The sequence below is a fragment of the Micropterus salmoides genome, unplaced genomic scaffold, assembly GCF_014851395.1.
Source record: "Micropterus salmoides isolate LMB-PRFRI ecotype aquatic unplaced genomic scaffold, ASM1485139v1 Ms_hic_scaffold_15, whole genome shotgun sequence".
NCBI classification, from domain to species: Eukaryota; Metazoa; Chordata; class Actinopteri; order Centrarchiformes; family Centrarchidae; genus Micropterus; species Micropterus salmoides.
The window spans coordinates 24,748,525-24,760,396 of record NW_024040596.1 but is presented as its reverse complement, the minus strand read 5'-3'; the positions used below and the strand labels follow the sequence as shown (position 1 = coordinate 24,760,396).

The window sequence follows — 11,872 nt, the reverse complement described above, 5'->3', positions numbered from 1 at the left end:
CTTGGCGAGATGATACAAGTGGTTACAGGGGATGTGCTGCCAAGGTGGAGAAATGACAACTAAAGAAAATAATATAAAGGGTGTTAGCTCTTCTATCTTGACAGAACACAGAGAATACTGCCAGTGTTGAGATAGGGTGGTTAAAATGTAGGGAGGAAAAGATAAGATTTTTCTAAAATGGAGGCAAAGCTCTGGTTACTACACTGCAAATGGGTTTCTATGACTTAGTTGTAACTCTTCACCTGTATTCAACTCTAACTCTGATGTCCCTTTTTTCAGAGTCGTCATGACCATTTTCCTGCTGACCAGTCACTCCTTCACTGAGGGACCTCTGACCTTTTTGGTTTCTGGACGTATCAATGCAGGGATGAGATAATAAAGTCAACCAGCCTGTGCATGCTGCTACAACAACACCTGTGGCTCTTGTAAACCCACCCCGACCCCCTAACTCCTCCCCAAACTAAGTTCATTTCAACAGTCAAAACATGACCACTCCGGCTCTCCTGCCGCTGTCGGGCCGCAGGATACCCACTCTGTCGCCGGGTGCCTCCTCTTTCCCGCACCACAGGGCTACGTTGAGGCTCTCTGAGAAGTTCATCCTCCTCCTCATTCTCAGTGCCTTCATCACCTTATGCTTCGGGGCCTTCTTTTTCCTTCCGGACAATTCCAAGCACAAGCGCTTTGACCTGGGCTTGGAAGATGTGCTCATTCCTCATATTGACTCGCCTAAAGAGGGGAAACACGCTTCTGGACAGGTGATCATACATGGACAAGGAGGACATGATGAGCACAGACACCGGTAAGGACCAACAATGGAAGTGTTTGTATTTAATTTTTGAAATACCTGTTTTGTGACATGAATTGACCAGTGCCATCTTAAGGATAATATATTTTTTTCTGATGAAGGAGTAAGAGAATAAACAACAAGATTCCTCAAACATTAGTAATTGATAGGTTTATTTTTGGTTCTTTACCAAAAGTTACGTCTCACACTGATATTTCCACTAGGCCATAAAAGCAGGTGTCTCATCAGCAGTCTTTTGTGACACCCTGGGGCATTACAGAGTTTGTAAAGCAACAAAAACTCTACTGAACAGTTAGATACACGTTAACACAGGTGTTCCTTCCTCCTCCTCCCTTTTATCCCCCACATCATTTTGTGCAGCTGGGGTAGCTCTGAATACTCTCACGCTTTGTGTCTCCACTGGGTGTAATTGTTTAAGTTCTTGTACAGAAGAAATTTTTATTACCCTGGCCGCAGTGTTGTCGTACTGTCCCACGGGCAGACGTGGAAGAACTTGATGAACTAGAACACACAGTCTGTTTGAAAAGCTTTAGTAGCCGCTTAAGCAGGCTTAGAAATTATGGCCCACTATGAGCCAAATGCTGGTAAATTTTGGCTGCAGCTTTTACATTTGTCGTGTGGTTTGTCCAGCCTCTTTGGCGGGTTGCCAGTCATCGTTTTGAAGCTCTCCTAAATCAAATTCATATTTGGCTTCTCTAAGTCTCTTGTGCTATTTGGATTCCACTGTGCTGGACAAGTTTCATGCCCTGCTACCAAATGTTTTTCCCAACTGACTCAAGCAACAGTAAAAGGAATTCTCTTATTTACATGTCAATAAAAATTTTTTAATTACTGACTATAAGTGAGCAAATCAGTACTGGAGTTTATTTTGTAATGTGTATACCACTACCTTTAATTTTCAGGATGGTCTAACAAAGTGGTAGCGACATATTCAAGAATCATGAAATGTTTGTTTAATTTCTTTCGAGATGTTTCTGAACTGTCAAGATAAACGGTTGAACAATTAGCACCAAAATAAAAATGCAGTTTCTACACTTTCTGATTATTTGCATTTTGAATTGTGCTCTGAGGGTTTTTCAGAGCCTCTATTTTTTTTTTTTTTTATAAAAGCAGTTCACTACCTGCACACTGAAGAAATCTGAAAACAGTGAAGTGCAATTTTATTGGCCTAACCCATACACATATGAATCATGCTGCATCCTTACATGTGTAATATTTTGCGATGACTTGTGGCTGACATAAAATGTGAAAAATGCCAAACAGTAGGTGGAAAGGATCATTTTATTAGAAAGGTCTCCTCCATGCTAGTGTAGGAGGTCATTAGTTTTACTGAGTGCTGGGAAAGGTGTTAAAAGCAATTTCTCAAACAGTTTCACAGTGGGGACCATTGAGTGCTGCCTCCTTGTCCCCTGTGCTGCCTTTTCATTTTCCTTCCTGAAAGCCTTGTAGAGCTTGAGATTTTTGCCTGCAGGAAATAACGTCATTATTGGTGTCCAGCGACTCGGAAGGAGCATACAGTATTGGACTCAGGTGGTGCTGCGTGTCATAGTCGGAACCACAAGGGTTTTTTGAAACATAAAGGTAGGAGGTTTGGGGATGTTCATGCTTCTCCAGAGGTGGCATTTTATAGCAGGGATGGGAAGGGATTCTGTGATGGCATACAAGAGCATCTGGAGCGAAACGTGACTAGGTTGCGTGTCAGGGAGCGTGATGCTGAATTTCTTCACATGATACAGGTCTGTTTTCAAGTCACAGACAAAGTCCTTTGCACATTGCAAGCGAGCTGTCATTGTTCTTGGCTAATGCATCCATATTTGTTTAAATGATATACCTATAGTTTTTGGCACAGAAGTGTTCCTCGGGGGGGGGGGGGGGGCAACAAAAGATAGTAGAAGGTATTTCTTCCTCTTTGATCAACAGAATAATGTTAAATAGGCTGGATCAGACTGATTTTATAGCCCCTTTCAGCTTTGTGATCTACTCCATGTATTTTTAATTGCAGCCAAAGCTCTCCACCTTGGAAGTTATGACAAGGGTATCATGGAATTCAGCCCTCAGAATAAAAAAATAAATGAATATGGCTTTATTAAAATAGTATAACGAATTTAAGAGCATGTTCACTGAGTTCAGTTTTCAAGAATGCAACAAGACATAACAAATATCTCAATACATGATTGATTTTAGAGTTATGGGCCAAAGTGGCTTGTTAAAGTGAGATAAAAGAGGAAGCTACTGAGACTTCCCTGTGATGACAATTTTAGGTTTTGAGGAGTGAGAATAATACCCTTTGAGATCCCTTTTAAATTAGTTTTATGCAAATTTAAAGTCTCAACAATACCCCCAGTGAATTTAACCTTAAGTAAGCATTCATGTGATGTGAAATGTTTTTATTTCTTTCGCTGCTTATAGCAGCTTATGGAATTTATTTATTTATTTTTTTACTATGGCTGCTTCAACTGTTCTTAAAATCATCATTGTGTGCTCCAGAGGACCGGGGTTCAAACAGCCCCTGGAAAATGAGGCGCGCTAGCATTGAAAGAGACCCCCAGGAGCACAGGCAGTCTCATAATAATTTCACCTTTTACTTTATTTGGCCACAGAAAACCCCACAGAACCAATTCTCTGTTCACAAGTTCATCCTGTTAATAGTCTTTAAGTATAAAAGCTTTTGAGAGCACAAACGTTATAATTCTATTTGCCATGGGGTAATCCACCTGTTCTCCTGAATTTGCGAGATATTGACAATAATTTAAAATGCCCAAGAATGTGGTTAAAGGGCTTTGCACACACTTGGCAGTACTGTACTACCTTCTCATTTTGTAGTTGACAATCTTTCTGGGTTATGGGTGTTTGCTTTTGTTTTTAAAAATTGAGGAATAATTGTAAGCAGCACATTTGGTAAGCAGTTGCATGTGCTTTGCTGTTTACTCTTGCTGATACGAGGTTTAGGGTTGTATCCTAAAGATGAGCTGTGTCTTAGAACATTTTAAATATATCATTATGATTATTGAACACATAGTATATGAGGGTAATCTTAGGCATAGGCATTCAATCATTCTGTCACATACTCACCCAATCTCCTGTCAAGCTTATCATGTTTACAACCAAGGAAACATTTTCTCTGGCTGTAAGCCTTTTCAAATGTGTATTGTATTTGTTGGCTTCTTGACTTTTTATGTGGTAGATACTCACTAGGAGTTTTTTTCCTTTTGTGACAAGCCAACAGATGGGTTGTGGGTTAAACTGGTTTTATTGGACACTTCTGGGGCTGACAAACTTTGGCAATCACACTTTAGACGGATAGGAACTACAAACCGCCTGTAATCCAAAACCCTGTCAGTACAAAGTAAAGTACAAGGGCTGATACTTTCACTTGCAGTTTTGAATACATACATGTCCAGTCCTCAAATATATGTGAGCCTTACTATTTCAAACATAATTCCAGGAAAAACATCATCCTACATTTGGGTCAACAAAGTTCAACCTTAAAACAAAAAATCCACTACAACTAACTTTTAATGCTCTGCTGAGGGAGTTATGTATACCTTGGCTGCATATGATTGTTATAAGGATGTAGAGCCACTTATGAGGTAAACTGAAATTGAACACCTGTCTCGAGCACCAGAAATCACTTGGATGCAAAGCTCTGTACAACTTGACATGGTTTTGTTTTGGTCCGACTCAAACAATATAGGAGGAGCTAGGAGCAGTACTCTTCATCTGAGAGGGTGACAAGTTGACATGTCGACAGAAGCAGTGACATTTCTGCTGCAGAATAAGTATAGACGGGTACAGTATGGATGGGAAGGAAAATCCACTTAGGTGTCCACTTATCCAGCTCATTACATGATCTGACATTATGCATTATATTTAGTTATACATTTAAGTGTAGACTGAACACTATATTTTGAGAGAGGCAGTTGGTCTTGCAGAACATAAATAATTATGCCTCCAGACTACCATGCTGTAATGAATGACCAAGGCAAGTGCATGTTAAGAAACTTTATTGCTTTCTGTGCTGGGTGATAATTTTATACAGTTTGACGACTTTCAGTGATATTGTATGTTATTTATTTTTCTGCACAAATTGAGTTATACAGATTTTACAGATGTTGAAGTTTTGTCTGGTGCACAACAGTGAAACACAGTTGTAATGTTATTTACATCATTACGTCAACTATTTTATTTTGCTTGCATTAGTCGATTGACGGTGGGGGGAAAAAAAACAGTTTTGAGATTGATTGTTGGTTTAACTAATTTTTCAAGCAAAAATGCCAAACATTCACTAGCTCCAACTACTCCAATGTGAGGATTTACTGCTTTTCTGTGTTTTACATAATTATAAACTGAAGATCTTTGGGTTTTGGTCACCAAAGCTGTCACCTTGGGCTGCAGACTAATTGACCCCATATTTGCCTGAATGTGATGTTTCTAAGTTGGAAAATTTTTTTATTAATAGAATATCAACCGTATCACGCAGTGTTACTTTGCAGTTGGCCTGAAAATCCAAATCCTATATAAAGTGTTGCTTCTTGTATTCTCTGGCAACAGATACATGTCCATTTAGACTTCGACCTGCCAAGATCTCTTTATTGTGTTATTCTGTCTGAGTTTGGAAATGACGACATGAGCATTCATCAGCTGGGTGCTTGCCAAAGTGCCCAGTAGGTTTGACAGGCTCGCCATCTGCCACCAAAATCAACCACAATTTTGTTGTGTGATTGTGCTTTTTAGAGAATATATAGTTTTCAGTTAGTGATGCGTAATCTTGAGGAAAAATGGACTCGATTTTACGTGTGTGTTTTGTTAGGACATCGCTCTAGCACGGGGAAAATGTGCAGTTTCAATGTGATGAAGTTTTTCTCTGCCGTGCAGCTTCATTTGTAGGCCAGGGATTTGATATAGCACTGAAGTACCAATTTTAGGATTCTGTCTGGATCATCTTCACAACCGAGGGGAACGAACAGCCTCTTGCAGTTTAGTGATTGCTCAAGTCAATACTGCAATATCCTGTTTTCTGAATGATTATTTTGCTCCACGGTCCAGTAAATATCAGATCATCTACCAGTGGCTCTTCCAGTGGCTGAGTGAACTTGCCTGGGCATCTGCATCAGTGTGAATAGCTCATGCGAGATGTAATAGTTCTCTGCTCCTTCCGGTTCTCTTTTATTAAATGCTGTCTGAAAAATAATAAGATGCTGATGGAGACTTCTGTGTCTTGAGTTTCTTATCCCCTCGCATCATATGGCTTCCCACAACACTTGGCTTCTGGCAAGAAAGACTCTGGAAGCCCAGACTTCATGCTAGCCTATTAGATGACCAAATTGAGCAATGTGGCTTTGAGCTGTTCAGAATTTGATACTAGAAAAGGAGTTAAACTGTTTTTTTTATAAATAAACGCTGATGGCACTTTCGCTTTAGTAGGTCATTTGATATCACTGTCAGTGAACATTTTGTGAGCGAGCATCCCCATCGGCAGAGACAACCATTGCTGATGACACACAGAGTCAAGATATTAATGTGCTTCTGCAGTTTCTGTCCATCCATGGTACTGGAACATTAAGTAGTATCGTTCAGCATCTGCTTCTGTAGCGTTCATACCCATATCGCCAGTATGGGTTCAGTTTTGTACTGCGATGACCCGTGTTTTAAGCGTGTGCACTGTGGCGTTGTTTCTTTTAATGCGATGAGAAGCATTCGCCAAGTGAGTCACGTAATGTTCAAACACAGTCAAAGGTGGAGGAAAATGAACAAGCGCAACCTTTTCACTCCGCTCCCCTCTCATAATGGAGTATAGTGCTGTGACCACAAGTAGCCTGGTTTTACCACTTATTGCCTTGCCAGTTATGGTTAGGGTTGCGGGGCCATAGCTTTGCATTTGCACTCTGATATGGTCATAAATCAGCATCAAAGCCCCACAGATCATATTTAAGGCCTGGGCTAACATCAAAGTGCAGCTATGTATCATGTTTAGTGTGATCTTATATATCATTTCTGTGTCTTCACGCTTCATCCGCATGTCAGATGCAAAGTAAATCTAGGTTGGGGTGTGTTTGCGTCTGGTATTTCTCTATGTGGAAGAGCCCCTGTGCTAATAAAGGAGGGCCAGCTTGTGTGTGCACCTTGCCCCATCATGCACACATACTGTCAAGCTTGTTCATGCTGAGAAGAATACCAAGGCGCTGGAGTCTCATGAAACCATCCACACTACTTTGTAGATTGAACAGGGGAATGGCTATTTGATACTGGCCTGTGTTGTTCAGAGCAAATGGAGGAGTGAATGTACCTCACCTACATAAAGGAGGCTATTTACACACCCATCACCACTGTTGAGCTGTTTTTAATTTTACGTCTAAAGCCAGGCGATGGTGCACGACGTGTCAAGCTTGAGGTTGGAAAAATGGGTCTTTAAAGGATAACATCACTGCAGTTTTAGCTTTGTCCCATCACCACGGTTGCTTTTAAAAAGTCTAACCATAGAGCTGCAGTCTGAAGGCCTGAAGCTATAGGTTTATTTTCCATGAAAAGGCACCTGTTGTTTACCAGAAAATAGTTTAATAATATCATACCTCTGCCTTGGCACATAATGTTTACTTTTATCATGTTAAACAGCATGTAAATGCTGCTAGGCCTGATTGCTGCAGTCCTGCGAGCATCATCTCCATACCCTCATTTTTGGTTCACTATAGTTCATTGGAAAGACCATGAAACAAATATATTTTCACCGCTGGGCTGGAAAACTATAAAATGCATAGTTGTTATTTTTTTGCTGTTGGACCTGACAGCTAGAGTTCTAGCAGAGTATAGTCCCCCCAAATGATTTGCTTGGTTGCTTGCCCAAATGGCTGGCAGGGTACTTCATCCTGGTGGTGTTTTACTGTATTTTTCAAAAGTAGTGTTCACTGCAGTAGTTTCTGACTTGCGGCAAGTGTGTTGATTTCCAATAACTCAACTTTGCCAACAAATGGCCACAAATTGTCACTTCTTGTCAAAACATTTGGATTAAAAATGTTTATTAATTTTACTGACTGTCTTTAGATGTCTCCCTCTAAACAGATCCTCTTAGAGAATAGGAGGTACAATTTTAAAAAGAGGCAAAAACCACAATTACCCGCAAGGCCCTTTTCTAATTTTACCAGTCCTTCTTACTCTGCCTGTTTAAACTCTTGGTTCTGTTGGTGTCAGAATAGATATCACTGAATGCAGAAGAAGATATCAATACAAATTCATCTTTCAGATCCGTGTTCGTAGTAATTTCACTAGGACTGATCCCAATTAATTTGTCTGTTGTCAGTAGATTTCATCTCGTACAGTTGGTATTAGAGCGAGCAGCCGGCAGAAAGAGGAGTGGACTTCCATCAAGCATAATCTCCTCATTAACACTGCTGCTTTCTATCAGATCTGCTCTCTGTGCGTCTCATTTCCTGTCTTTCTTTCTGTTGTTTTGTTTCTATCTTTTTCATGTGATCATGATGTTGTCCGCTCTGAAGAACACAGCTGCAGCCTCTCAGATTGGCCCAACAGCAGTGTGTGTGCGCGCGCGAGTGTGTGAAAGAGAGCGAGGAGCTAGAGTGCACGTCTTTGTGTCTGGTCTGTGAACCAGGGTTTCTACTCGTGCTTACATTTCAGAGGCTTTGCCTCGGTACAGGTTTTCCTTTTTCTGTGTTGTAATGCCAAAAGAATAAAGTTTCAAGTTTTACTGATTAGCAAGATAGTAAAATCACCTGTTGGAGCAATCAGTTCAAATAAAAGCTTGGATACATTTAACTCTTCGTGACACATGGTTTTGCACCTCTATTGGCTATAGATTTCAATACTGACTGACTTGTATCCTCAGCACCGAGTATCAAAAACTGTCACTGTTCTAAAGTTGGAATTGATCAGATATGAATCAATTTAAATCACAATTGACTTTGTAAATCAGAAGCCAAAAAGATAAAATATTTATGTCATTAGAGGAAGAGACAACAGACACTCACACACACACACACACACACACACACACACACACACACACACACACAGAAAACCTGTAATGCAGGATCTTAGACCTCACACAGGCCCCCAGCATGAACAAGGCTCTTAACTAGGGCTGTGCAATTTCGATTTTGGCTTCCAACGATTATAAAAACAAGTTATTGTTATAACAACGATTATTGTTTATTTATTCTCAAAGCTAGGCTAACTAAGTGATTATTACCAAATCTTTTAACTTTGTTATGGCAAGGCTAGCAGGACTAAGAAAGGGAGGAGTTAAATAAAAGAGGAGTATCTATTGCAGGGTTAAAGGGATTAGATATTGAGCAGGAGAAGAGCGAGGCAGAGTGAAAATGGATGCGTGCTGAACTGGGTTGATGGCTGCTGTGTGGAGCGAGAGAGTCTGATCAGAGCAGAATCCAGGAGTAGTTTAGCTGGGCGTGGGTCCAAGCGGAGGGCAGACCGGTATTTCCGGTAGTGGAACTAAATCTAACACGTTATTATGCAAAATTCACTTTTAACTTTTATTATAGCACATTAAAATGCTCTTCTTATACATTTGGCCTAATATAATTATTTAAATGTCTTCATTATGTTGTTGTTTGTTTATTTGTTTTTTATCATACCTACAGTTGATTAATTTTAAAATGTAGGAAATTTGACTGGTTTTGATCTATAATGAAATGAAGCAATTGTAAAAATGAATAAACGCCATAACTTCCACACTACAGCTTTCATCACTCAGTTTAAAATACTCCCACACAGCTGAGGACTTCATTTTGTTTTCCCTTTGACGTGAACTGGAGCGTTACGTTCACTGCTGTCGGCGGTGGTCAGACGCCTGAAAAAAACCCTCAATAATCGGATCTCAAAATTGAAAATCGAATGTGTACTCAACTGTTGAATATTCGTGTCCTACCCTACTAGTAGCCATTATTAGCTTAAGGCCTACGGCATTTTACACTGCAGATATGAGCCTAGCAGATTTTTCTCTATCTTTCCTCTTTTATACTCACATCACGCAAAGGATTTAACTAAATTACAATAACTTGAATACAGTAACATGGTCTTGACCTGTTTAAATCTTTGATGTTATGTTGTGCACTGACAAAACCTTACTGTGTGTTATGTGCATGGCTGTAAGGTCCACCACAAGGTCTACATCCTCTGCTTATAAAGTCAGGTCAAGAGTACAACAGTGCCTTAGGGAATAGTGGCAGCCAGTTGACCCTTGGCTAAGCCCCGCCCCCCTTAGTTAGTGTTGCTAAGTCCAACAAACTGGCGGTGCTGCCACTGTCTATTACTGCACTCCCTGGAGAAATATTGTCAAATTTGTTGGAAAAAGCGCAATCTCAGAAAGAAACGGACAGTTTTGCAATTGCATTATACATTTGAAGGTTGTATTCAAGTCAAACTGATGTGAAAAAAATGAAAGATAGAAGCTAAGGCCTACCAATCACACAGTACAAGTGAATCACCGCATCCCCCAACGATTAAGACAAAAGACAACGATATTAAGGATCAACACTGTAAAGCTGGGTAGGCCTCTATTCATTATTACAATCATTAAAAAGCAGAACAGTAGGGCTTCATTACGTTACATTCAGTTGGAAGTTAGCTAGCGTTAGCTAACATCACATTAGGAACGATCCGCAGCAGACATTTTTCTGGATTTTTTTTAGGTTTTGGAAAAAGAATAAATCGTACTCCTTTTAAAATCTCAGGGTAGCTGCTGTAACTACTACAAGTGCCCCCAGGAACAACGTTTGACCATATCTTGGAAAAATACGGCAGAAGAAAGCTAGAAAACGACTCTTTTTGCATTAGAGTGAAGGAGCGCAACCATAAAAGTGTCGGACCTCAGTTAGAGCGAGTCCTATACTGCGCTGTAATTGGCCAGCTGTGTATTCAGGGCGTGGCTTAGCGAAGGGTCAATTTCCCAAGAAACTAAGATGGAGAAAGACAAACATTTCATGGTCTGGTCTTATATTTTGATATTATATTTGCAGTATAAAGAGTATATTTTTAATGTTAATTGATATACTATGTACATACAAATGAAGATGTAATTCAACAATAATGATTTGTGCATTTAAGTTTAGTTTATTGCATTAAATTTATGAAAATAATGAGGCAGAAAGTGACCCAGAACAGAGAGGAATAAGCAGGAAAATGTCAGCGCTGCATCATTATATCTCCAGAAGGTCATCCTTGCAGATAACTATATGTGTTGTTGTGTGGGCACAATTCATTATCTGCGGTTAGTCACAAGGCCCTGCCATATTTCCCACACACCAGAGATAATATCAGATTTCAGTCAGTTAAAAAAAAAAGAGAAAAAAAATCAAAAGATACAACAAGATGCGAGTTACAGAAAAATAGACACATGATATATAAACACAAAAAATACTGCTGTGCTGGATTTATTTCAACAGAAAATTGTTGGTGGAAAACTGCTAACCTTACTACATGTGTCTTTCTGTTTTTGGTTTTCCCTGTCGTTATATCAGACCCTGAACCCTGGGTAAAAACTAGTGATGTACTTAATCAGTCTATTAATCGTCTGATATCTAGTGTTTTTTAATAATCAGCATGGGCCGATACCTGCACTCACGAGGCCGATAATCCCTAATGACAGCAGATCTAATTAAAAACCATCACTGACTAGCTTTAAATATATATTTTAATATGCAATTGAACGACAATCTGTAAAATCTGTACACTGGTTTTACAAAAATACAAGAGAATCTCAAATTGTGTGTGCGCAGTATTTAGTTTTGAAAACACATGCACACCTTAATTCCACTACTAGCAGCCCTTTTTGCGTTTCCACTGCCTCGCCATGCATTTATGCCTCGTCGTGAAACTCCGGTCTACAGTATGTGTTTTTGTTGTGTTGGTTCTGAGGATTTTGAGCCGTCCAGATGACACCAAATGTTTTTTTAATTTAACCTTTGCAATTGGTGTGCTGTTGCAGTTTTATAAAAAGTTGTACCTTTTTGCAATAACCATCATCCAGAAGATGATGAGACTTTTAACTTCCAGGAGATCGGGCAGAACTGCATTGGAACAAACTGAGGCTTTGATGAT

General features: G+C 39.7%; 2 protein-coding genes across 3 annotated transcripts in view; one reads left to right on the top strand and one right to left on the bottom strand.

The window, feature by feature from the left end:
- Positions 1 to 288, bottom strand: part of LOC119903693 (RING finger protein 17-like) — a 23,468-nt gene extending 23,180 nt beyond the window's left edge. The window contains exon 1 of the mRNA XM_038719915.1: positions 243 to 288. Within this exon, the coding sequence (XP_038575843.1) occupies positions 243 to 288 (46 nt within the window). The remainder of the gene's footprint in view (positions 1 to 242) is intronic.
- Positions 284 to 11,872, top strand: part of man1a2 (mannosidase, alpha, class 1A, member 2) — a 161,325-nt gene continuing 149,736 nt past the window's right edge. For both annotated transcript variants that reach the window (XM_038721213.1, XM_038721211.1), the window contains exon 1: positions 284 to 799. In XM_038721213.1, coding sequence (XP_038577141.1) covers positions 486 to 799 — 314 coding nt within the window. In that variant the 5' untranslated portion in view covers positions 284 to 485. The remainder of the gene's footprint in view (positions 800 to 11,872) is intronic.